The sequence below is a fragment of the Urocitellus parryii genome, chromosome 3 (assembly GCF_045843805.1).
Source record: "Urocitellus parryii isolate mUroPar1 chromosome 3, mUroPar1.hap1, whole genome shotgun sequence".
Classification (NCBI taxonomy): Eukaryota; Metazoa; Chordata; class Mammalia; order Rodentia; family Sciuridae; genus Urocitellus; species Urocitellus parryii.
Genome location: NC_135533.1, coordinates 192,959,640 through 192,985,838, shown reverse-complemented (window position 1 = coordinate 192,985,838; position 26,199 = coordinate 192,959,640). Strand labels below are relative to the sequence as shown.

The 26,199-nt window shown below is 38.9% G+C and overlaps 1 protein-coding gene across 2 annotated transcripts in view; it reads right to left on the bottom strand.

The window, feature by feature from the left end:
- Stac (SH3 and cysteine rich domain) overlaps positions 1–26,199 on the bottom strand; it is a 157,969-nt gene that overhangs the window by 50,131 nt on the left and 81,639 nt on the right. Inside the window, exon 3 of one of the 2 annotated variants that reach the window (XM_026406409.2) lies at positions 295–395. The exons of the other annotated variant lie outside the window; for it this stretch is intronic. Coding sequence (XP_026262194.1) covers positions 295–395 — 101 coding nt within the window. The remainder of the gene's footprint in view (positions 1–294; positions 396–26,199) is intronic. 2 annotated transcript variants of the gene reach the window in all.

The window sequence follows — 26,199 nt, the reverse complement described above, 5'->3', positions numbered from 1 at the left end:
CTAGGATGCATGACTTCTACTTTGAAAAAATCTGAACAGTCCCCGGATAAAGATTGCAGTGCTAAAACTGAGAAAGTCCCAACCTGGGAAAAGACAGTCATTCTATTAAGGACCCTCACTCCCTCTAATGTACAGCATTTGTCTAGAGGGTTGACTTAGCTTCACTCTTCTTTATCTTTATGCTAATTAGGGAGCCAAGTGAGCAGGACAGGGATGCTGGGGTGACTTCAGAGCTAAGGAGGAGTTGGAGTTGGGGCAGGGAGTCTGGGGCTTCCTGTTGGCATGAGCCCTTACCAGCTTGCCCATGCACCGCTGGGGTGCTAGGCCGTCTGTGCACCTGTGGTGGATGCTCATCTTACAGGCTTTGCAGCGCAATCCGTGCTTGGCATTTGTTCCTGTTAGGCACAGGGCAAACTTTGGTTAGGATACAGCCTATCCTTTCCTAGATACCCCTTTAAATGGCTATAAAAGAGGTTCTTCCAATAACCAGGAAGTTCTTTCTGATGACTTTTCCACTCAACTTCCCAAATGAAAAAAAGACAATGGTAAATTCTTTGACTGTCTCCTACATTTTTCTACCTAAGTTATCTGCTCTGGTTTCTCTCCATTTCTTTTTCCTCTTAATTAAAACTAGCAAGATCTACTCTCCTTACTCTTTGTATAGGCCACCCGTTTTTACTTTTCTAGTTCTTGCTGAGTGGTGCGGGTCCTATCGTTTTACCCATTCTTGCTTGCCTTCCTGTCATAAGGTTTGAGGTCTTAGAAAAAACTCAGGAAAATAACTGATACAGGGGAAATGGTAAAGTCTGTGTGAAAGGGGTGTTGATGGTCTTCTGCAATAGGGAGAGAGGACTCGATCAGATACCAGCCCCTGCCTGGTCATTTTAGTGCTGCACCAAAGCCCAAGGCTGAGGCAAGGAGAGGCACTGGGAGGCCAGACAGGTGTGTGGAGTGTGGGAGCTGTAGGAAGATGGCGTTCATGGTACAGAATGTGGCTGGCAAGGCTGGCACTCTGAAAGCTTGTCAGGAAAACGGTGCATGAGGTCAAATGTTGTGATAGCACAGATGAGGATTAAACAGATTTTTTTGCCCAAGAAGACCACCTGGAGAGGCAGTGGGTCTCTACTAAAATAGTCTCTAGGGTGGAGTTATCAAAATGAATATGTCCATGTAATGTGAGTTCTGGGTCCACAGGCAACCAACTAACTATCACAACTGACTCCAGATCCAAAATGAGGGTATCCCAAGATTAAAAAACCCACCTTTCCCCCCACCAATGTGCTCTCATCCCCTTCATCTGTTTTTCCCCCTTTATAACTCAACGTATCTATAGTGGCCAGAATGGTCTTTTTATAATATAATTTAGTCACTTCTTTCCTTTGCTTAAACATCTTTGAGCAGGTTCTTCCTGGCTTTCTGATGTCATACAAAATGTTCACTATGGTGGCAAAGCTTTGTGGTGGGAGCCCACCTTTGACTCTATCTCAGGCCAACCCCTCTGGTTCACTAGGTTTTAGTCATGTGGCCTTCTTTTAGTTTCTTGAATATGCAAACTCTTAAATTCCTAAAGGTTTGATACCTACAGCTCTGTTTGCCTGGGATGCTGTTTCTACCACTCTTCTCTTGGCTAAGTGACCCCTCATATTTGCATCTGTTGTATTTTTTTTCAATCAAGATTCCTTAAAAACATTTCTTCTCTCCAGCCTAAATTATCTTTTTCCTATTATCCTTCCTCCCAGCATGCTATGGTTATCTTTTTATAACATTTATCACTATTAATATTTACTTGAGAACTTGCTTCTGTCTTCCTTTTCCTCTGGACTGTCAACTCAATGAGGCTTAGGACCATGTCTGTTCATTTACCTTTGTATATTTCACTCTGAGCCTGATGCCCAATAAACATACATTAAATCATTTTCTTTCTTATTTTTCTTGGTACTGGGGATTGAACTCAGGGGTCCTCAACCCCTGAGCCACACCCCAGCCCTTTTTTGTACTTTATTTAGAGACAGTGCATCACTGAGTTGCTTAGTGCTTTCACCTTGCTGAGGCTGGCTTTGAACTCATGATCCTCCTGCCTTGGCCTCCCAAGCTGCTGGGATTACAGATGTGGGCCACTGTGCCTGGCTGCATTAAATAAATTAATGAAAAAATTCTTTCATAGTCACATATGCAGTGAAACAATGATGACTGGTGTGAGATAGTTATTGAAATTGATTCATCAGCAACATAGAAAAAGTATTCAAAAGCTAAATATCCAAAGACTAGAAGCCTCAAGGGTATGTTTGAATGATTTGCCCCAAGTCAGATTAGGTCTTGCCTACTTTCACTCTTGCACTGCTTGACCCAAATATTTCCTCTCCATCTGTTTAGCCTACATGGAGATAAAGTTGGGGTTAGTTCAATGATAAAAAAGGGAGTGCAAGGACCTGAAACTCACCTGGGAAAAGCAATGGGCAAACCTTTGAACTAGAAATGATTTTGCAGGTGTTGCCTGAATTCTCCTTCTGGGAAGGCACTGTGTAGTACAAAGCCTGTCTGCTGACAGAAAGCTGAGGTGACACATGCACACACCATAAATTATTGGGTATGTGTTCATAAATAGTGGTTGGAAAGTCCCTTTTCTTTTTGAGAATAATCACTTAGCAGAAAGGAACGGCTATGCTTTCAAAAGACGAGATGTGAAAAGTAATTACTTATTTTTTTTTTTCATTTTCAAATGAGAGAATGCCATTTGTGCCCTATGTGGAAACGTAAGTAGAAACGTCAAAGATGAAAGTTGTTTCATTGTGTGCTGGACTCTGAAATAGTGTCATTATATATTAAGGTAAATTTTCCTTCAAACCCAAACACAATGATTTCGGTTTTCCATGTCTGTTCTCGTGCACTCCCCTGTTTTGTATGAGTCAGACCACCAGCAATTATTTGGTTTTAGGTGTTTCAATTTCCACTGTGGAATAACAAAAGTGATTGAAGAGGAGAGCTTGTGCTCTGAAGTTCAGAGAATAGTTCAAAGGAATGATTCACATCACAGCAGTGACATTAGTTTACTCTAGCAAGACACAGAGAAGCCATGGTCTGACTTATTTTGTTACTTGTGACTTCCATTGCAAGTACATTGTATTATGTGTGCCTTAGGCTGGGGCAGAGAAGAGAAACTCAGTTTTAAATTTGAATATGTCTAGTACAGTTTCTTTAAATTGAAAAAAAAAACTGCGATATTTCTGGATCCTCAGCTATCTCATCACCAAATGGGAATAGTCTACCTACCATCAGAATTGCTAATAGAATACTGTCATGCTACAGATGCTCCTTGACTTATAATGGGGTATTATCCTAATAAATAAACTTATTATAAGTTGAAAATATTAAGTAAAAAGTGCATGTGGTGCACTTGACCTACAAAAAACATAGTTCAGAAGCATAGTACACTGAAGAATATTGGTTGTGACCATGTGGCAGATTGGGAGCTGTGCCTCACTGCTGCTGCTGCCCACAATCACAAGAATAATATGTAGTATATTATTAACAAGGCAAAAATATCAAATTTGATGTATTGTTTCTATTGAATGCATGTGGCTTTCACACCTTCACAAAATTGAAAATTTAGAAGTTGAGCTATAGTCAGGGTCTCACTGCTGCTGCTGCCCACAATCACAAGAATAATATATAGAGTAATACATACACACATGCACACACACACACACACATACACACATTAAAGGATTTAATAGGTTTAAATGCCTAGAAATAAAGATTTCACTGTACTTTGGGTAAAAAATGAAGAAATGGTGGACTGGTCAAAGAATTTCCCATTTAGTTATATCAAAACTTCACTAAAGCTAAAGTCAAGGTATTTTTTAAAAAATGGCTTAGACTCCAAAGAACAAGTTTACTTAGAAGAGTAGTTAGTGTAGAAGTGAGTTCAACATACAGAGATAGAAAGCAATGGACAGTATAGTAAGCAGTTTAATAGAAGATAACATTAGATTTCTCAAAGCAACTTGGAAACTAGAAGGCCATGGAACTTTGAAAACTGTCAAATTTCAAGATTCTGAGAGAAAATGTTTTCCACCCCAGAATTTTATACCCAGCCAAATTATCAAACACAGGTGAAGGTTGAATAAATATGTATTTAGGGTTTCAAAATGTTTACTTTCCCCATGATCTTAAAGAAATTGCTGGAGAATGTGCCTATTAAAAAATGAGGGAATAAATCAAAAAAGAGAAGAATATCAGATCTAGTGCACAACAGAGCTGACATGGAGGAGAGATAAATGATATCCCCATATAACAGCTCTGCAATAGGTGTAGACTGGAGCTGCAAGATAAAGTAAGGCAGTATGCTGAAAATAAAAGGGGGGGGACTTAAAAGTTTATTGATTATTTTGAGATTTGACTATTATAAAAGAACTTGGCATTTGAGAAATCTGTGGAAGCATTTGAAAAAAGTACAGATGCATGAAAAAAATTCAGTAGGTAAAAAGGCAACTTCAATTTGAGGAAAATAAAATTTAAGAAAAGAAATGTAATCATAATGTAACACTTGAATTAGAAATTAACAGTAGTCATACATATGCATAAATTGACCATCTAGTTAGCACAAAATTGTGATAAAAGTACTTGGGAAGAGGGAGCAAGGGGGCAAAGATTGTGATATAACTCTTTTGGAAAGGCCAGCACAAGGAAGGAAAGAATAAGAGATGGTGCTGGTGGTCTGAGAGCTGAATCTATCTTTTATGGCAGGAAGACAATCAATGTTTGATTAATCAATAAATAGCAGCAGATCACAGCATTTAGAACTATTCACATAAACGCAAGGGGAAAAAATTAGAGGTGAAAGTGGCTGCCTTTTAGAAGTGAATTTGAGATGGGACAGCTTCCATTTCAAGTACAACCTGTCTTGAAACTGTTCTTATATACTACTGTTACTAAATAAATAAATAAATAAGAAGTCTCTGGAAACAGGATCAAGTTGGCCCCTTGGAACCTTGGAATGATATGACTCCCGGCATATTAGATATAGGCAAAGCATGGGGCCAGTTATTACAAAGTTATCAGTTTTTCCCTTGAAATTTGAAGTTCTGGGTTAAAGCTAAGAGTTTCATGAGTGAGTTATGATTAAAATTATTAAGCATGTTAGTCATAATAGTCAAATGGAGTTTAAAATGGACCAATGCAAGTCAATAAGCTACCCATTAGGTGTCAGATCCTGGGCTTTTTTCATGAACATGGTATATCGTTCACCACTATCAATAATGAGCTGTCCATAGAGAATCAAATGTTAAATCTCTAGAACATGAAGTCTACACATATGCTGGGAGACATTTTTGAAAATTTTTTTCTCAAGGCTGGTGACTGAATCTACTACATTAGATGACATACTCCTGTTTTCTTGTTAAATGAAATTTATTACATATGTATGTTAAACAATTGGCCAGACTAATTTTGATAACATTTTGCAATTTGGGCATTGCTTAGTCCTTAGCCAAATTTCATATAATGTCAAAGTTAAAGATAAAATAATGCTTTACAATTTAGATCTCTTAATTGCAGAAGCAATTTGGAGAATGAAAAAAAAATGTTTGTGTAAGAAAGTAAGTGTAATCATAACACAGTATTTAAATTAATAGTCAACTAATATTTAGTTTGTTTTCAGTTTGTAGAATCATAGAATTACTCTTACATAATATATTTGATGAAAATTGTTGTAGCTTAGATAATAAAAACACCTTTTACTATGAGTTGGGAAACTCTATTCTCACATATACACCCACACACATATATTTCATGTATAAATGTATCTCTCTGTGTGTGTGTGTGTGTGTGTGTGTGTGTGTGTGTGTGTGTATGCAGGTGTATGTCTGTCTATAAATCCAGTAGTACTCCCTTTCCTTAGTGGACAATATATTAAAGACCCCAGTGGAAACCTGGAATCATGGATAGTCCCCAACCCTATATAGACGATGTTTTTTACTATACATACACAGAATAAAGTTTAATCTACAAATTAGATACAGTAGAAATTAGCCATAACTAATAATAAAATAGAAGAATTAGAACAATACAGTGTAACAAAAGTTACATGAACGAGGTCTCTCTTTCTCAAAATATCTTCTTGGGCTGAACTCATCCTTCTCTGGTGAGGATGTGAGATGATACCATGTGATGAGATGAAATGAAGTGAATGACTCAGGTATTGTGATGTAGCCTTTGGCTATTACCGACCTTCTTACTTGAACACAAGTACAGGGAAACTGTGACAGTTGCTCTGATAATGGAGATGGCTACTAAGTGATTGATGGGCAGGTAGCACATACAGCATTGATACACTGGATGAAGGGATAATTTACACTTGGGCAGGACAGAATGGACAGCATGAGATCTCATCACACTACTCAGAAAGGTATGCACATTTGGAAACTTTTGAATTGTTTGTTCATGGAATTTTCTACTTTATATTTTTAGACTACAGTTAACCATAGGTAATTAAAAAGGAGGAAAGCAAAACTATGGCTAAGAAGAGACTATTGTATGGCCATAAATATTTCTTAGGTTGCATACAATATCTAGAAATGATTTCAAGGTAAATACAAGCAAGATAGTCCAAAGATTTTTCCAGGCCCCTGATCTTATTGGTTTAGCTACTACTGGGTCCTAGTAAAGGAGCCTACTAGGGATGCCTGTATCAAGAGTGTACAGAGCCCAGAGAGAGCTAAATGGCCATTTGACAAAAGAATCTCAAAGCTGGAAACATGAAAGCAAAAGCAATAGGTAAGCTTTGGGTGCTCGGGTAGACCCTTGGTACTTAAAGGCTAGGATCTATACAAATGATAGTAAAAATGATAGAGTCAGTATTTTTAAAGTAAAGACAAGAATATAACTGTTGCTGAGTTATAAAAACAGACAACAATACACCTAGCATTGTCCATTGTTCAGATAATAAATAGCTTCTAATGCATGAACTATCTCTGTGTACAATCCAAAGCCTCCTGCCTAATACCCTCCCTCCCTCTGCAACTGCAGAACACATCATCCTCCTCGGGCTCTCAGTGTTGCTAGAGCACCTATCACACCAAGCCATCTCCTCCTCTACCATGTGGGACCTGACTTGAAACATGTGTATATTCACTTCTGGCTCTAGTGTGACCAGTAAAATGCCTGGCACGACCTACATTATTTTCTCTTTGGAGGGATATTTCAACCCACGCCTGGGCCAGACAAATATCCAGGCTAAGAGAATATTGGGGCTTTACCCCACTAATACTATAAAAAGAGCTGAACTTCTTGTGGCCCCTGACTCCTGGGGTCTGGACTCAGGTTGGGACCACAAGGTTTGAACTGCCTGCAGATCTTGACTGTGTGAGCTGGTTTTGATTGTTATACCAATGTTCCAATGTGTCCTGGTTTGTGGGGACCCAGAACTCTCCAAGCTCCAGGGCACTCTCCAATCCAGATCTGGTACTATTCCTTAAATTGCCTGCTTGACTAGGAAGCCAGATGAAGGCTGATTCTGGAACTCACTCCCTCTTCTCTGCTGTTAGCTCTTCACACCGTTCTCAAAGCAGATGTTGCCATCTGGCAGGATCAAGGTAGCTGTGCTCTTCAATGTTTGTGGCTTTGCTTGAGGTCTTCTCCCAGGTAACAGTTCACATGGGCCTCTGCTTCCTCCTTATGGTATGAATTGTCACCAAGTGTCATGTCCTCCAGGTGACCTACAATATGCTTTGTTATGCCTGAGAAAGAGATGTCTGGGATTCTATCATTGCTTTTACTTCATACATAGCACCCAGAGGTACCTGCTATGCTAGACCAACACATCCCTAACTATAGGAGTGTTTAAGCATGACAGTTTTGTCATAGTTTCATGTAAAAACTCAAAGAAAAAGCAATTGGCTTAACATATATAAATGATGTGTTGAGTGGTCACATGGAGGAGCTTGATTTCCACAAATAAATCATAAAAGTACATCTTTAGTGCTACTATGAAAAACTCATGGCTTCAGAAATCTAACCCCAGAATGATTTCAAGAAGCCAGTGCTTCACAGTGGGATTTAAAAAATATGAACAGAACATAGGATGTATTTCCATTACCCTCACATGCTGTTTCTCTTTGATATACCCATTTAAAGATTCTAAAGTCACATAAAGTCAACTAAGCCAAATGAAGCCACTGGGAATGATTCTGTCTCTCCTTATACGGAAAAAGAATAATTTGAAAGAAAAAAAATGGAGAGGAAAAAATAGAACTAATATTTTGAGGGAGCTTGCACTGAATGTACACACACACACACACACACACACACACACACATTTATCTGAGAGGAAAGAACATTGTACTAGAAGTTAGAAACCTGAATTCCTGATTCTGCAGAAAGGAATTAAAAATTATTGAGCTCTTGTGTACCATGTTAAACATTTCCTGGATATAACCTCATTTTATTAATAAGTGAACATTACATTTTGTATGTAAAATGCTATGTTTTTTTTTTTAACCATTTAACTCAGGAAGGCAAGGATAACCACAACTGGTAACTTCACTGGAAAGAATGAACAAATGTTGAGTGCAGAAATCACTAGCTGTGGAGCCCAGCACTGAAACTTTTTCTTTTAAGATTCCAACAGTCCTGTGAGATAAGAATTTTCATTTCCTCATTTTAATAGATAGTGAACAGAAGCCCCGGGATATGCAGTGAGTGAGGAAAGACACCAGTTCTGAAGTCCAGTTCTCTTCCCTTCTCCCCCAGCCTTCTGCATATCAGCAGATCTACTTCAGGTTTCTTCTACTGAAATTGAAAGGAGGTATTTACGACCCTCTTCAGTCTTTGATAAGGATAAAATAAAAATAACAAATACATAACCACATAGTCAATCAAGATGAATTGGATGAGAAGTAGCAAGAATTTCCAGGTAGCTAAAGTTTTCCTGAGAAAATTCTAGAGCCGCAACTATCCTGTTCCAATACCTCTTTGAAAGAGGCATTCTGATCACACTTGTGGTGGATTACATAAAATAGGTTCTTGGAGGCAACAAAGAGGAACTGTCATTTTCCACTGTAGGGATGCAGGTCCCCATAACAGATTTGAATAAGGGATTATAGGCTCTAGTGGTCTGTAGCCCAGTGCAAGCCCTTGAGAACACGCAGCAAGAGAGTGTGGGAAACAGAGTTCTTCCCATTGCACTTGCTAATGCCAAACCTTCAAAGCTGGTGATTACTTGCACATCATTAACCTGTTAGGAGACAAGGCTGGAAATGCATTAGCCAATGTATGCATACACTGCTGTTTCTACTTCTGTTACACATCTATTCAGCAACTTATTATTATTCTTATTTTGATATAGGGGATTGAATCCAGGGGCACTTAATTACTGAGCCACATCACCAGCCACCTTTTTATATTTTATTTAGAGACAGGGTCTGGTTGAATTGCTTAGGGCCTTGCTAAATTGCTGAGATTAGCTTTGAACTTGCTATCCTCCTTGCCTCAGCCTCCCAAACCGCTGGGATTACAGGTGTGTGCCACCGACCCTGGCTCAGCAACTTTTTCTTCTTTCTTTCTTTTTTTCTGGGTTCTGGGGATTGAATCCAGGGGCATTCAACCTCTGAGCCACATCTCCAGCTCTTTTTTTTTTTGTATTTTATTTAAAGACAGGATCTCACTGAGTTGCTTAGCGCCTCACTTTTGCTGAGGCTGGCTTTGCATTTATAATCCTCCTGCCTCAGCCTCCTGAGCTGCTGGGATTTACAGGAATGAGTCACCGTGCCTGACTTCAGCAACTTATTTTTAATTTTGAAAATGACACTGAAAATTGTTCTCCTTTGATGAAAACAATGTTCTTATCTTGGTTGATTATTTTAAAAGAAAGAATATAGGCAGGATGGAGAAGGACGAAAGGAAGAATTCAAGAGTAGGGCAGATATTCTACAAATCATTACAGTGTTTATGCATAAATTATATTTGGATGTTCATATTTGGATATGTGCATATGTAAATATACTTGTAATTTGTGAAGACAGCACAGTGAGGTGGAAAAATTCAGGTATACGGTAACAAAAAAGTTTGGATAATAGCCCTTAGCGCTGAGACCCTGGATAAGGCACTTGATCACTGAGCCATGTGAAAGAAATGGTGAGATGGCTGCAGACTGTGTCAACTGCAACTCTGATTGGTGACTTTCCCTGAGATCACAACTTTCGTATTCTTTAAGGCTGAACTGGACATAGCAAACCCAGGATTTGACAAGGCATGATCTTGATAAAAGCATGGGTCTCCATACACCCCTCTATTCTCCTGTGTGTTCTATTTCTTTCTCTCTCCCTTATATCTGCAAACAACTAAATTGATCCTTGCTTTATAAAAGTTGTGCCTTCAGGACATGAGAATGGTATAAAATATAAAAGAAATGTATCATTTGTAGAATTCATTCAATAATTATTTTAAAAATATGATTCATACATGTTTATGAAATATACAAGAATAATATTAAATGTTATTCTTGAAATAATATTTAAACATTTATATAAAATCTCTAATTTATGTATTAATGGGATACATTTATTGTTAAGGGACCTCTAAACCCTGAAGCAAACGAAATTATTTAAAACTTTTAAGAGTCAGAGATCGAACAAAGAAAATCACAACAACTTGTTAAAGCCCGTGCCAAGTGCTGTGGAAATGAAATCCATCCCACAGCTTTCTAGGGATCGCCCACGGAGGGAAGTAGGGCATTCCCCTGGAGAGATCCTCTAGAGAGTAGCATCAAAGCTCTGCCCTGGGAAACGTTTGGGAAAGAAGAGAAAATATTAAAAAGAGAAACGAAAGAGCAAAGCAAGTTGAATCGATGTGCCTTCTCTATCAATCACACTGTAGAAAAATGGCTATCTCGGACGTCAAACTTCCTATTACAGAGCAGGCTGGGGTCTGGGAAGCCCTTGGAGAATGGCAGGGTGGCTGTCAGCATGGAGTACATCTGCTCTACTGACTACTACTACTGGTGCATCCCTCCCTTGCCCTCTTGAAGCCTCCCTGGTGCTGATCTTTCCCACATGGAGCAAGCCACCAGTGATGTTTTTATGACATTCACAACAGCATTAGAAACCCTTTATTGCCGTTTAGTGTGGTATTTTTAACATGTGGTTTGGGGGGCAATCAAGACAAGATGTGACCATCAGGAGGAAGCCGATAGCTTCCAGCTCCTTTGGAAAACACCTATTTCAAGAATCTGGAGCAAGTGAAGGATCTTTCTGGGAGAAAATCCTTCAACAATAACTTCAAGTTTGGCACTAAGATTAGCAGGATTTTTTTTTTAAAACTTTTTTTTTTTTTTAAACTTCTGCGGAGTTAGACCAGGGATCAGTTTCTTTTTAAAGGGAAAGATGGTAAACGTTGTGTTGTAGACTTTGTAGATGACACAGTTTTTGTTGCAACCCTTCAAGACTGCCATTGTAAAGGTGAAAATAGCTAGCAGTGATTGTAAGCAAGGAAATGAGCATGGCTGTGTGTTCTTAAAACTTACAGCTGTTGACATTTGACTTTCATATAATATTTATGTGTCCTAAGTATTGTTCTTTTAAATTTTTTTTCCTCAATTAAAAATGTAAGTCTTTTATATTTGTGGGTTGTTGAAAAACAGGCAATGGGCCAGACTTGAATCTATGATTTAAGTAATTTTCCCCTGTTTTTTTTTAATTGAGATGAAATCATATAACATAAAACAAACCATCTAAACCAAACAATTAAATGCATTTAGTATGTTCATCCTGTTATGCCATCTCCACCACCTCCACCTAGTTCCCAGTTTTTTTTTATCACCCCTAAAGGAAACCTTGCATCCAATAAACAGCTGTTCTACTTCCTTCCTTACTAGCTGTTCCTGGCAACCAATGATCTGCTTTCTATCTCTGAGTTACTTCATATAAATGGAATCACAGAATACGTGACCTTTTATGTCTGGCTACTTTCAATCATCGAAATGTTTTAAAGGTTCATCTACATCAAAGCACTGATCAGTATTTCGTTCTTTTTAATGGATGTATAATATTGTATCACATATATGTATTTATAAAATAAGTTTATATTTTGTTTACCTATTGTGAACTGTGCTGCTAAGAGCATGCATGTACCTGTATTTATTTAAGTACTTGTTTTCCATTCTTTTGAGAATACACCTGGGAGTAGAATTGGCTGGGTTATATTACACTTAACTTTTTGAGAAACAGCCATGCTCCATGCTTACCATGAACATCTCAGGTGATACTGCAACTCTCTCTCTTCCTCTGTACTTGTGATCTTTCTCACTCTACATTTTTCTGTTTTTTGTCTATATCATTCATCACCTGAAGATTGATCTATCATCATTTTACTTACATACATATCCATTGTCTTCCTAAATAAAATATTAATTCTATGAGGGCAAATATCTTCATCTGGTTAGTTCACTGATACATCCTAAGCGCTTAGAACAGAGCCTGGCACAGCAGAGCTGCTACATAAATATTTGTCAAATGAATTCCTATTTAAGCTTGAAGTAAAGCAAAGATGGTTCATATTAGTAATGCTTGGCATGCTTATTAAATAAGAAAAGAAAAACATTTATTGAAGGGATACCACTTTTCTCCAAATTGTTCTGCAAATGCACCAGAATTCTGGTTGAAATCTCAATGGGATTTGAGTGGGGGGCTTCACAAAATGATTCTAAAATAAATCTTGAAGAGTACCTGAGAACAGCAAAACATTTTTGCAAAAAAAAAAAAAAGTTTTGTAAACTATTATAGTGATTAAATCAGAGAGCTACTGGTGCTGGAACAATTGAATATCATCATTAATGTAGTGAATTGAAAGCCTAAAATAGTCATCTTTATGAATTTACTGTCAGATAAAAGTGATTTCTCAAATCATCAGTGAAAGAAAGAATTATTCAACAAATCCTGGTGAGTCACTTGGTTAATTATTTGATGAAAACACCAGATGCTTAATTGGTAGCATATTATGAAATAAATTTGGATGGAATTTACATAAAAGTTGAAATATTAAAATAGTTGAAAAAATAGAAATACTAGCTTATTTGTTCTTGAAAAGAGAGACCCAAAGCATATTTTTATGAGAGAAGGCAATATATGAAAAGATTGATAATTTGGTTGCATAAAACCATAGACATTAGTATACAACCTAAAGGCAGATAAGTTGGAGGAATTTGTCAATTTGCATAATTAAGGGTATGATACAGCATTATAAAAGATTTATAAGCAGGTTTTAAAAATTAATAGGAAAAGATGAATAAGCCAAAAGACATATAGTATTGTCCAAGGCCATAAACTGAAAACTTACAAAAGATATGGAATAGAAAGTTAAGCATCTAATAAATAATTTAGTAACCAAAGAACTGAAATGAGAACATCCAGCTATCCATTTTCCCCCTATCAAATGTACAATGATAAAACAAAACAAAACCAAAGTAAAAGCTGCCATCGCTGATTGTATATAGAGTCATGATCGCTCTCATACACTCCTGCTGGGGGAGAAAATGGCACCGCTGTTGATCACGACTGTCAGGCTAATTGCGGGACAGGTTATCTTCTCTGTACAACTCTGTTCTAAGCATCAAAAGCTTTAAACATGTGTTGCATTAGCCAGCTTCCAATTATTATAACAAAATACCTGAGATAATTAACTAATAAAAATATTTATTGTTGGTCATGGTTCTGGAGTTTCCAGACCAAGATTGGTGAGGCAGCAGGTGCCCATCACTTTGGGCCTCTGACAAGGCAACACAATATGGTTGGAGCACATGGCAGGACAATTTGCTAGCCTCATGACAACAGGAGCAAAGACAAGAGGAAGTGGCTGGAGTCCCACAGTGTGTTAAAGGGCACCTTCCCAAAGACCTAAGAACCTTTCACTAGAACATAGCTCCTAAAGGTTCCATCTCCCAGTAGCATCACCCTGGGGACCAAACCTTTAACACATTACCCTTTGGGGACACTTATCCAGACCATAGTATGTGCACAATGTAGCAATTTCAACTTCAGAATTGGATCTTAAGAAAATAGTTATATTTGCAATGATTTAACTATAAAAATGCCTACTGTATCTTTGCAAATAATATTGAAAAGTGGAAAACAAACAAAAATCGCAAAACTGGGCCTTAGTTAATGAAAGTCTGGTATATTGGTAAGCAAAATATTGTTTTGGCTACCGAGATAATTTTTAATCTAATAATGATTGACATAATGTAATGGTCACAATATAATGTTAAATTGTCAACATCAGCAGGGCACCGTGGCACGTGCCTGTAATCCCAACAGCTCAGGAGGCTGAGGCAGGAGGATTACAAGTTCAAAGCCAGCCTCAGCAATGGCGATGGACTAAGCAACTCAGTAAGACCTTGTCTCTAAATAAAATACAAAATAGGGCTGGGGTATGGCTCAGTGGTCAAGTTCAATCTGCAGTACCCCTCCCCCTCTAAAAAATAGTGTCAACATCAGGGTAAAAGACCCCAAAAAGTAGGCATCACTTGCATGTAAAAACGTCTGGCAGAGCATATAGAAAGATGTTCATCCTATTTCTGTGTGGGTGGTGGAATTATAAATGCTCTTTAGTTCTTGTTTTTGCTTATTTGTATTTGCTCATTTTCTATAATGAAAAAAATTTCTTTTGTGCTAAAAATAAAACAACATATTTTTCAAAGGAAGTGGGTGATATTTTTGAACAATTTAATAAAAATAAAGTCATGTTGAAATGAGAGGAATCACTGGCAGTTTGGGTTTTGGAGTCCCCACTGTTAGGAATTGTTGGGGGAGGAGTCCAGCAGCTTTGGAAGGAAGTGGCAGCATCTCTCCTATCTCCACTGGCCACGCTGAAGTCTCTGGCAGGAGTCCTGACACTATTGAGCAAGGCCCAGGTTCTGCGTCTACACACATGTTGTAAGCACTGGGCTTGCCCAGAGTACCAGTGGGCGGCAGGCCTTCATTTTCATCCTGAAACAACACCCCTGAAGGCAGGGCCTCTCCCTGGGCTCATTAGGGCACATTTTGTAGTAGAATGTCTGGCTGCAGCCCTCACAGATTATTTGAGTTTAGTTGCCTCTTTCTTAATATGGGGAAAGCGTCCAGCTCCCTTTCTTTTTCCTTAAACATTTAATTTTAAAAATATATTTTTAACATTTAAGCCTCCTGAGCAGGATTTCTTAGGCTCTGTGTTATTGACTTTTGGCGTCTGCTGGTTGCTGATTGTGTGTGTGGGACTGTCCTGTGCTGACTTAGCAACATCCTTGGCCTCTACTCAACTTGGTGCCAGCAGTACCCCTTCTTTCAATTGTAACCCCCAAAAACATCTCCAGACATTGTCTCATGTTCTGTGGGAATGGGGTTGCTGATACAATAAGGAAGTCCAGTTAAATTTTACTTTCTGATCATTTTTTTGGCATAAATTTATCATACATATTGCCCAGGACAAGTGCACCTCAAATGTTGCCTGGGACATACTGAGTTTAAAAAGTATTTGTGGTTTTTCTGAAATTCAATTTTAACTGGGTGTCTTTTTATTTGTTAGATCTTGAAATTCTATGAGAGAGACAAAATCATTTCCAGTCAAGAATCCCTGGTGTATAGCCACAGTTATTTTCAGTCCTTTTATAGAAGAGGAAACTGGGATTGAGGAAAGGAAGACTTTGGTTCACCGTCACATGGTGAAAAAGATGCTGAGGAGAGATTTAAACCCAGATATTCTGATTACGATTTCCTACTTCCTCCTTAGGCATAAAAAAAACCCTATCCATCTTTATTTCTGAAAGGTTAAAAACTAAGAGACGATCAGAATCAGGGTGACTTGGCCTGGGGACTGTGCCCATGATTGCCAAGAATCAGGAACTTTGCCTGTATTTTCTCTAACACAATGAATGATTCCTTGAAGTTAGCTATTATTTACTACTAAAATGGAAAATTGAGGATCAGAGAGCTTTAAAAGGTTTCCCAAGATTGTCTTGCTAACAGATGGTGGTGCCTGAGTTCAAAAGTGGGTCTGATTTAATGCAAACTGGGACACTGGGTCTCTGGCTGTTATGCTTTGTTTACTCATTTCTTGTCCTTCATCACCGAGGTTTGACTGACATATCCTAACTGTATTTTCTATTTTCATCAAGGTATCAGATCTTTGATCTATCATAATTTAGAAATCAGACATAAAAAGATGAAGTGTTCTAGAACCCTTTTAACTACCATTTCTGGACCAATTGACAAGTAATGGCACTACTTGATTTGCACCTGGGATAGGGTGCCTCCTAGATAAGTCTGCCCAAAGAACAGAGGTGGTGACTAAACTGGGCTAATCTCTAGACTATACATCAACTTCCGAGAAATTAAAAAATTGACTCTGTTGCACTTTGAAAGATAATGGATGTGTTTGGGCTCTCTGTCCTCAGCAGGACGGTAATGCCTGGAGCTATAGATGAGTTTGGTAGGAAATGGTTAATTATGGGTCATCTCTCAAATGCCACATTCATTATGGAACTCTGATTGACTACTTCCTCCTCAGGTAGAGCTACTATTTTCTTACATTTTTTTCCACTAGCGTTTTATGTATACCTTTGTTCAAGTATCTATATGTACATACCCAATTATTTACCAGAGTGCTCTGTATACATTAAGCATCTATGGAGAAAAAAAGAAAGAATGAGATGAAGATCTATGTAACAAAGTTTGAAGTATTTTGAAAAATAGTTATTTTCTCAATATTTCTACAATTCCTTTTCCTTTTCCCAAGGACCAAAGGACTGCTGCATAGCCCTTAGTGACTTTCTGAATTTTAGTGTCATACATTGAGTCATAAAGATACCTTCAAGCCTGCCACCCAGAGTGTGGTCCACGGACTGACGTTACCTATGTCATCTGACACCCTGTAAGGAAGGCAGAATCTCAGGACCCAGTGTCCGACCCATTAAATCAGGATAGGTATTTCAATAAGACTTCCTAATGATTTTCATGCACATTCAGTTTTTAGGAAGTCCTGCCTTAGAGATCAGTAGCCTAAGGATAGCAAATACATACCATATGTGCTAACGCCCTGCAAGTGGGGTGCATGGCAGATATCACTAATTAATTACTATAATTTTCTGACTGAGTTATTGATGCAGCTTCAGAAGCTTCCCTGGGGAATAGCCACCACTCAATTAGTATGGAAGCCATTTTTTTCCTCTCAGATATAATCGATTCTCTCATTTTACACACACAGAAACTAAGCTCAGAGAAGCAAAGCGATTTGACTAACAGCACATGGTGCTCCTCTCCAACCTCCTGGTCTAATGGTTTTCTTGTCACACTGAGAAGTTAAGCAGACCCAACTCAAACCAGGGCTCATAATTATCTTCTCTTTATCATCTAAGAAGCCCCAGATTCCTGTCACTGTCCTCACTGAAATTCTAGGAAGAGATTGAGTTCGGAGTTGGAGCAATACATTTTCGACTTCCCCTGTGCTCCAGATACCACTCAATAGTTAGAAAGGGAAGAAAGGGAACATATTTTTCCATCACAGTTGAACTCTAGTCATGGGACCTTGATTAAAAATAACCCATCCCATCTCTCCCCTGACTTCGATTAATAAGATGGTTTTCAAGTTTTCCGGGAAATTCAATAATACAGAGACTTTGAAATGCCCTCCAGGGAGCAGACAGGGTCTGTTAGGAACGTGAAGACCCTGGGGTCATCTTTTCCTGCCCATATTCCCCACTCCTGGCTCCTACTGCTTTATTTCCAACTCAGACTTAAGCTTTTAAAAAAAAATTAATGGCATTCATTGTTTATAAATGCCTCTGTTGATCTTTCCTATTTCGGTTCCTGACTACTAGTGGAAAAACTCCCTCTACTTCCCCCATCCCTCACCCGCTCTTGGCTTTAAAAATAGCAGTGGGAGTTGGGTTGGCTGAGGGCCTTGGTGTTTGGAGTCCACAGCCTTCGCCCCCTGGGCCATCAGTTCACATCGTAACACCATGGCTCCTGAGCTCTTCTCCTATTGCACATGCTTGGCTTCATGTTTGGGGAGGTGCCCTTCTCCACGATCACTTCCTCATGACCGTCTGGGAAACATCTGGATTTGACACCTCTGGCCCAGTATTAAAAAATCGTCTGTTTTCTCCTTTTTTTTTCCTGAAGTCTTCAGTGTTGGCAGTTTCAAATGCTTTCTTCAGAACCGGTATTCTATCTCAAGGTTAGAGAATGTGCATTTATTCAGGTCTCTGAAGAGTGGACTGGCCCATCGCTCTTCTCCATCTCTGAATTGCTCTCTGAGCATCTGACTTACAATTATTGTCAACCTGTTTGTTGCAAACGCAGCCTTCATAATAGCAGTTTTGGGGTCTTACAGCCCATTCTGTACTGTCACCGGTATCCTTTTAATTGTCAGTCAATTCCATAAAGTAGTATTGTTATTTTTGATCTTATTTTGAAGACCCTGGGATTGAGAGTTGTCCAAAGTCATCCCCCCTCAGATTCCTCTGCACCCTTCCACCTCTCTCTGACTTTTTCTTGCAGGTTTTTATTTGCGTCTCTTTGTGATGATCCACTTATTGACGATCACCAGGGGCCTTGACAAAGACTGTCTGGAGTAGTGAACAGTGTTTCTCTTTCAGCCTTCTGGGCTGATGCCCTTCCTTCACTTTTGCTAACTCACTGGAGATTTTAGAAGCAAGTCAAACTCAGGAGTTCGAGTGTAATTCTTTAGGCAATGAGGTGGGGCAAGCCTTCTTGAGAACAACAAGGGTGTGATGTCAAATTACTTTCAGAAGAGATTTGGCAGCCGTGTATAAACTGAATGAGGACATGGAGATGAGAAGAAATCACATCACTTAGAAAGTTCTTGAACCAGTTCATGTGAGATGGACCAAAGGCTGGATCAGGCAGGATCAACATGGAAGAGAGGTAGGGCTTGGTGGCAGGGAAGCCTCAGAAGCAGAATTGACAGTATGATCGTGGATGGAGTTTCTAGATAAAGGGAGCAGGGACCTGGAGATTTTGGTCAGGTAGCTAAGATGATGAGGTACCATCTGTCCCACCAGGAGAGAAGACATCCACATAATGGCAGGATCTGGGAGGAGGGAGGTGCTTTGTTCCAATGTAGACACTTAAACATTTTGGCATCAACAAGGCATCTGGACAGCAAAACTTCTGGTGTTGAAATGTATGACTAGACCCAGGGAGACTGGCAGCCTGTGGGAGTAGCATGCACCCCTGCAGGGGAAAGCAGGGCAGGAAGATAGGACAGAACAAAGCGCCTTGAAAGGTCTTACTGAAGCACTATTGCATTTTGGATCCAATCTCTACAGCAAACCCATCAGGTAGTTGTTTTTGTTTCTAATTATTTATTTTTTTATTTTTTGAGACAGGGTCTTGCTCAATTGCTGAGGCTGGCTTTGAACCTGCAATCCTCCTCCTCAATATTCCAAGTCACTGGAATTACAGGTCTGTGCCATGGCACCTGGCTACGATTTCTATTTTTAAAATGAAAAAAAATTGATGCCCATAAAATGTTTCTTGAAATTTTCCATTAAAAATGGGGATGTCAGGCAAAATGATATAGTCAAGCTGAGTCAAGCTGGCTCAACATGCCCCTTCAGTTTTAATTATACGCTCTTCTTCCTTCTCTTTATGGCATTATAAATGGAGTAAAGGTGGTGGTTGGATCTTACAGTGCATAGAATCAGGTACAGGTGAACATGGATGGGAACTCTGAATAATGTTCTTTCTGTACCTGACCAGAAACACATTTCCCGAGTCATGTGTGTGTGTGTGTGTGTGTGTGTGCGCGCGCGCGCATGCATGTGTGTGTGCACTTGCACATGTATAAAACTACATGCCCTCATGAACTTGCTGGTTGTCCTGTTGTTGGGGTGGGACATGTAGGGCAGCAATAGGCTTCTGCACCTTTATTTCATGTAAACTTCACATGTGATGGAATGATCTCTAATTTGCTTTGCTGCTTGGGTAACCAGGTAGTGTTTGATGAGCTATGGAGAAAACGCTTTCCCCCATCCTCTGTCCTTGATCGTTGGTTTACGATGTAGACACTTTCAGGTGCACATGGATACACATGTGCACACCTCACACACACTACTTCAAGATGTTCTGAGACCCAGGTGCACACCCAGGGCTGTTCTATTTTAGAGCACTGGCCCAGTAATATTATTCCATGGCATCCTAACTACTGTGGCTGCACAACCAAGGGGAACAATCTAAAGTAGGTCAGTGGAGCATTCCCTGTTATGTAAGCCAAATAATGGGACAGGATACACGTTTTCTAGCAAGTCTCTGTCACCCCACAGATAAGTGATGGCCTATTCCTATCGATCTTCAGCCTTCAAACCTGGAACGGCCATGGGTCAAAGGCAATCAGCCTCTCAACCTTTGAGGCTTCATCATGACATCGTCAGAACCTCAAGCAGCAGCAGGAATCAGCAGTGTTGTATGGGGTCCACTTTATGCCTGGAGTACAAATCTTGCTGCAAGCAGATTATTTTAAAAACTGACATTTTTTTTTCTTTCCTTTTTCTCCCCCTCTCTAACACTGGAGGGAAAACAAAACTAATATTGTTTTTTTTTCCTGTTCCAAGCTAAGCTATTGTGTTCTTTGGTAGAAGAGTACTACGGCCCATGAGAATAAAGAAACTCCAAAACCAGGCAACTGGAGCAACATGTCTCTCAAGGACATTTGATAACAATAATTAATATTCTCTGATGGTAATATTTGGATCCCAGCCCTTGTATCCTTCTTTTTTTTGAAAGCCCTGTGTTTCTTCTGGCAGGGAGAACCATGGCCTCTGGGACAGGAGTTCCCTGTGTTTCTTCTTTGCAAGCAAAGCAGTAAAACTTATTTTTCTTTTCTTTTTTTTTTTTCAAAACCTTGACCTCATTATTGGCAGGGGAGACAAGGACCCAGCTTTTGATCAATATCACAGGCAGGAAAAGGCTTGGCTCTCCAAATGCATTCATAGCTGTGTCTACCGTCTTCCTGCCCCAGCTAAACTCCATCTGTACTGATTTCTCCTCTTTTCTTTCTGTCCTGGGAAATGTCTTATTCTTTTAGCATAGAAGAGGAATAAAATATATGAAATACAGTGAGTCTCCAAAGAGCATGTATTCAGAATATCTAAGCTAAAATATTACCAAAGAGCATCTCGTGGTGAACTGTGGGAAATGACAAAATGTAACAACACCATCAGACGTTCTCTGCTCTTGGGTGTGTTATTTATGCACTGAGAACACCATTTTATATGTCATTCATTTCCTCTTAAGTATGATCTTAAAAGGCTCCTAAGATACAAATTTCTTTTTTAGGGAGGGCAAAACATTTCTTTCCTGAAAGATCATCTCTATGCTGCAATTCAAGAAATCACCAAAGCACTATAAACATCATGATCTGTAATTTAAGAGAGACGGTTTCTTTCTTTTTGGCTGATTTTCTTTTCTATAATTTTCCCTCCAATCTGACCATTCAAAACTCCAGCAAAGTACTTGTAAAATAAACAGTTTAAAGGAAGGAAGTTCCACATTTTTAAACCACAGTGACATGATAACAGCAGTAATTGGCAATATTCATTTTCTGGAGAGTGTGTATATAAAAATTCTCCTCTTATTATTTGATCTCCATTTATTTGGTGGCCTACTAGGGATTGAACTCAGGGGTGCTGGACCACTGAGCCGCATCCCCAGACCTCTTATCCCTTTCTCATTTTTAATTTTGAGACAAGATCTAAGTTGCCAATGTTGTTGGCCTCAAACTTGGGATCCTCCTGCCTCAGCCTCCCAAATTGGCTAGATTCAAAGTGTGCATCATTGTACCCAGACCTTTCTTATTATTAAAAATTTTTTTTTTGGTACCAGGGATTAAACCCTGGGGTGCTTAACCACTGAGCAACACTCCCATCCATTTTCATTTTTTATTTTGAGCCAGGATCTCACTAAGTTTTGTAGGGACTTGCTGTATTGCTGAGGCTGGCTTTGAATGTGTAATCATCTTGCTTTAGCCTCCTGAGTTGCTGGGATTACTGCGCCTAACCAAACTTTTCTTATTCTTAATGGTCAAGAGATGTTTAACATCATGGTCAAGGACAGTTTCTTTGCCTTCCTAATATCAGCATGTATGCATATTAATAAAAATAGGAAAATTTGTGGAGGTATGACCAATATTACTGAGATAAGCTAGATTCTAATGGCTCTTTTGGCTTCTTGACTTCCCCAAACTTGTGTACAACATGCGGTTCAGATATTGTCCCATCAGGGATGTGGCAGCAGTGCATCCTAGACTAATCACTTGAGTGGGGATGAGGGGATGGCCTTGGAAGGACAAGGAGAGAATCACGAGGCCTGTTGCACACACCTTGTCTGCTGCCTGTCCACAGTCTGTCATGGAGAGAGGGCCTGCAGATCTGCAGCTTGTAGTAAAAAGGACTCCTTCACATTCTAGCTTCTAGATAACTTCTGTTTCTTTTTCCTTTGCTACCTCTCAGTCCCTTTCCTTGAATTTATGAAAATATTAGACTGCACGTCCCCAGATGTCAGCATAGGGGCCCCGCACATAGTTGGTGCTCAGTGAATCTTTGCTGGACATGGGGCTGTTGAGGTTATTTGAAGTCCTACTTCTTAACTATGAACATTTTATATATAGTAAAATAATCGTAATCATTATTTTGACAATAATATTTCTCATTGGTTGAACAATGAATTTATGTATTCATTTGATCACTTTACAAATTCATTGTGGACAGCTGTTATATATAGGATAGGTGACACTCCCAGGGCAGGGGACACTACAGAGAATGCAACAAGCTGTAGCCTGCACACTCTGGACTTTAACGCGTCACATCTGCCATTTGCTAATTCTGTGTGACTGCATTGGGCAACTTATCTCCTTTACTCTTTTCAACAAGGCTATAAGCAAGGAATACTTTTAAGGGCTATACCATATTAAAGGAAAAACAATTATAGACAACATCTGCTTTTGATTGACAATAAAATACAAGTGAATCAGATTGGCCAATAAAAGAGTCAAAAGCGGAAATGAGAAACAACCTGGAAAATTGTTTGGGGAATATAGGGAAGCAAAAAATTAAATTTCACAATCAAAATCTTTATGAGAGGCAGGGAAGGATGGAACTGACACTGCAGATGATTTAATTACTAAATAAAGCTGTAGCTCTAAAATCTTTGGATTTTATAGACTAATATAAAAGGAGAGACTGTGCTATTAGCTTCAGGGGAAAGCAGAGTGGGCAAGGAGACAATGGTAAAGGCCAGAACTGAGGGGTATTAAGGAAAACCTGCCAGAAGTCTGAGTTGGACCTTGCTCACTGACATGCCCCGCTGCAAGAGGTTCATTAGCTGAACAAGTGGGATGATTGGCAGTTCACTCCCTTATGCATTTGGTACCCACGTTCTTTACCTGGAAAATATTACTAAAAATATTCTTTTAACAACTGAGAAACAAAAATAAGAGCTTAAAAATGAGGAAGTTATCCAGTAATAGAATTGGCAGTTAATACTGACAAGTTAAAACTTGAATTGTCCCAGTAGATGATGCATAGATCTTGTTATAAAAGCATGTGTACCTTAAGATTTACTCTCAAAGGTATGAATTGGAAAACAGTGCAATAATCTGAAATGAAAAGAGTGCCATACTTAATTTTCAAAAACAGGAAGTGAAAAGACTTGTTAGATGAGAGTTGGGATTAAAAGTTTGGTCGGTGTGTCTTGAAAAATAGAGAAATCAAAATATTCTTTTTATTTATTTGATTAATTAATTTTATTTATACTGGGTATTGAACCCAGTTCTTTGTACATGCGAGGTAAGCGCTCTACCACTGTGTTACATCCCCAGCTTGATTTTAATTTTATTTTGTATATTTATATTTTTCTGTACTGGGGATAGAACCCAGGGGCACTTAACCACTAAGCCACATCCCCAGCCCTTTATTTATTTATTTCTCTATCTATCTATTTATTTATTTAGAGACAGGATCTCACTAAGTTGCTTCGGTCCTTGCTAAATAGCTAAGCTGGCTTTGAACTTGTGATTCTCCTGCCTCAGCCTCCCAAATGGCTGGGATTATATGTGTGCACCACCATTCCCGGCTTTGATTTTTTTAATAACTTGAGAAATGTAGAAGAAAGAGTTTTTTGAAAACCTCATGTGTAATTATAAGTAGAAGAATGCATGCATCTCCCAAAACATGGAGAGATTATTAAAAGGAAAGAAAATGTAAACCACACATATGTGCACACACATGCACACTCACAAACACACACAAAATGGAAGGAAACAGGAAACACAAAATAGAAAACATATAGTAAGCAGGCAGAAAGAAAGCCAAATATTTCACTCATAAGAATGCAAATGCATAATCCTCTTCTGTGTAAGAGTGAAAATTTCAGGTGGGGCAAAAAAAAAGAAATCTATAATCCAATTATGTTTATTTTCAGAAAAAATCATTTAGATTACATGACAAAAAAGTTGAACTAAAGGTAGATAAGGACCTATCAAGCAACTATCTTAGAAAGTGGAAATATTATACCAGTGGCATTTATGATGAAAACTTTAAACAAGAAAGTATGATATTTTATTTGATTAAGTATATAATCAACAAGGAAGACATCCTTCTTATGACCTTAGTGCACTATGAAACTTTGTTTTAAAATATACAATGCAAAGGAGAAATGAAGAAAAGCTGACAGATGAGGAAATTGGGCATTGTGTCAGGCTTCCTTTTGGGCCGGCTGGAGTCTTGATACACCCAGGAGTGACTTTCAAAGTATTTAGCGATTTTTTTTCCATATTCTTCCATTTTTTTTAAAAAAAATTTGCTTTTATTTCTGTTGTTGATATTGGAAGATGGACCATTTTATTCCGTGCATTCGCTACTTATTTAAAACATTCACTATGTGCCAGGCCTGTGCTATGCAGTCGCTGTGGGAATAGGCACATGAATTTGAGCTCTTCATGTTTGCAAGGAATTGACCAAACTCTGGGTTTTTTTGAGAAAAGATGTGAAAATTCTTAGAAAATTAGTGACCATCTTAGAACTGGAGAAAGAATTTTCACTGGGTTTGGACAGATCTAGGATTGGCTAGATGGAGAGACAGAACCGGAAGGAAGGACATTGCAGATCTTTCAGAAAGAAGAGTAAAATTCCCTAGGCAATGAAAAGGGCCCAGAAATAGTGTTTGGGCTTTTCCATGGAGAGTCCCACCTCCTCCTGTTCTGTCTTCTCTTTTGGCAACAGCACGAGGATTTTTACATTTTCACAAAATGATGACATGCTGTTCCCATGTGACCCTAGAGTGCGATTCTTGTCCCTAGCAGAAATTGCTTCCACTTTTGTGTGAGACTCTAGGCTGCCTTCTTCCTGGAAGTCTACTGACATCAATTTCTACTCAACCTTTGTTGGAAGGAATGTGCTTTATTCTTTTTGATTTAAGTGATTTTCAATGAGAGATTTCTTAAAATACGCATACTTGGCAGCAGGCATAGAATTTCTGAAAAAAATAATAGCAGATGCAGCTTTAAAAGTACTTGGTGCTCTTTTAGTTGAAAGGTGCTGGGCACAAGTCATACAATCATTCATATTTGATAATCTCTATGAGAACCTTGGACCTGATGTTGCAGCCTTACTAACTCTAATGAATTTGCCTTTGCAAGTGTTAGAAAAATCCCTTGGAATTGTGTACATTGAAGAGATACGTGTCAAACAGTGTTCTATAGCAGGGAAATGTAGATGTTAGGAGGGAGAATTCCTTAGTTATAATCCATTAAATTACTGCCTCTGTTCTCCACTGATAACAGGTGGGTTGCTTTCAGAATGGCAAGACTTCAAAATGCTTGTGTGTGCTGTGAATACTCAAAGGGAGAACAGTATACAGAAGTTGTTGAACATGCATTTTTTTCTCTTCCTAAATCCACAAGCCTACTTCTGGAGTTGCGTTGAGCCGCTGTACCTTTAGGCTCTGAACTCTGCCATCTGTTACTGTGCACCCCAAGTAAGTTTAAACTCTCTTCCAGAGGAGATCTCCTCAGCTGTTTGAAGACAATGATCATGCTCTCCCAAGCCTTTTCCAGTCTAATCATTGCCACCCCCTGCAAACATTCCTTATCTGGAAGAGTCACCATCTCCTTTCTGAGACTGTTTCAGTTATATTCTCTTAAAGGGGGCCCAAATGA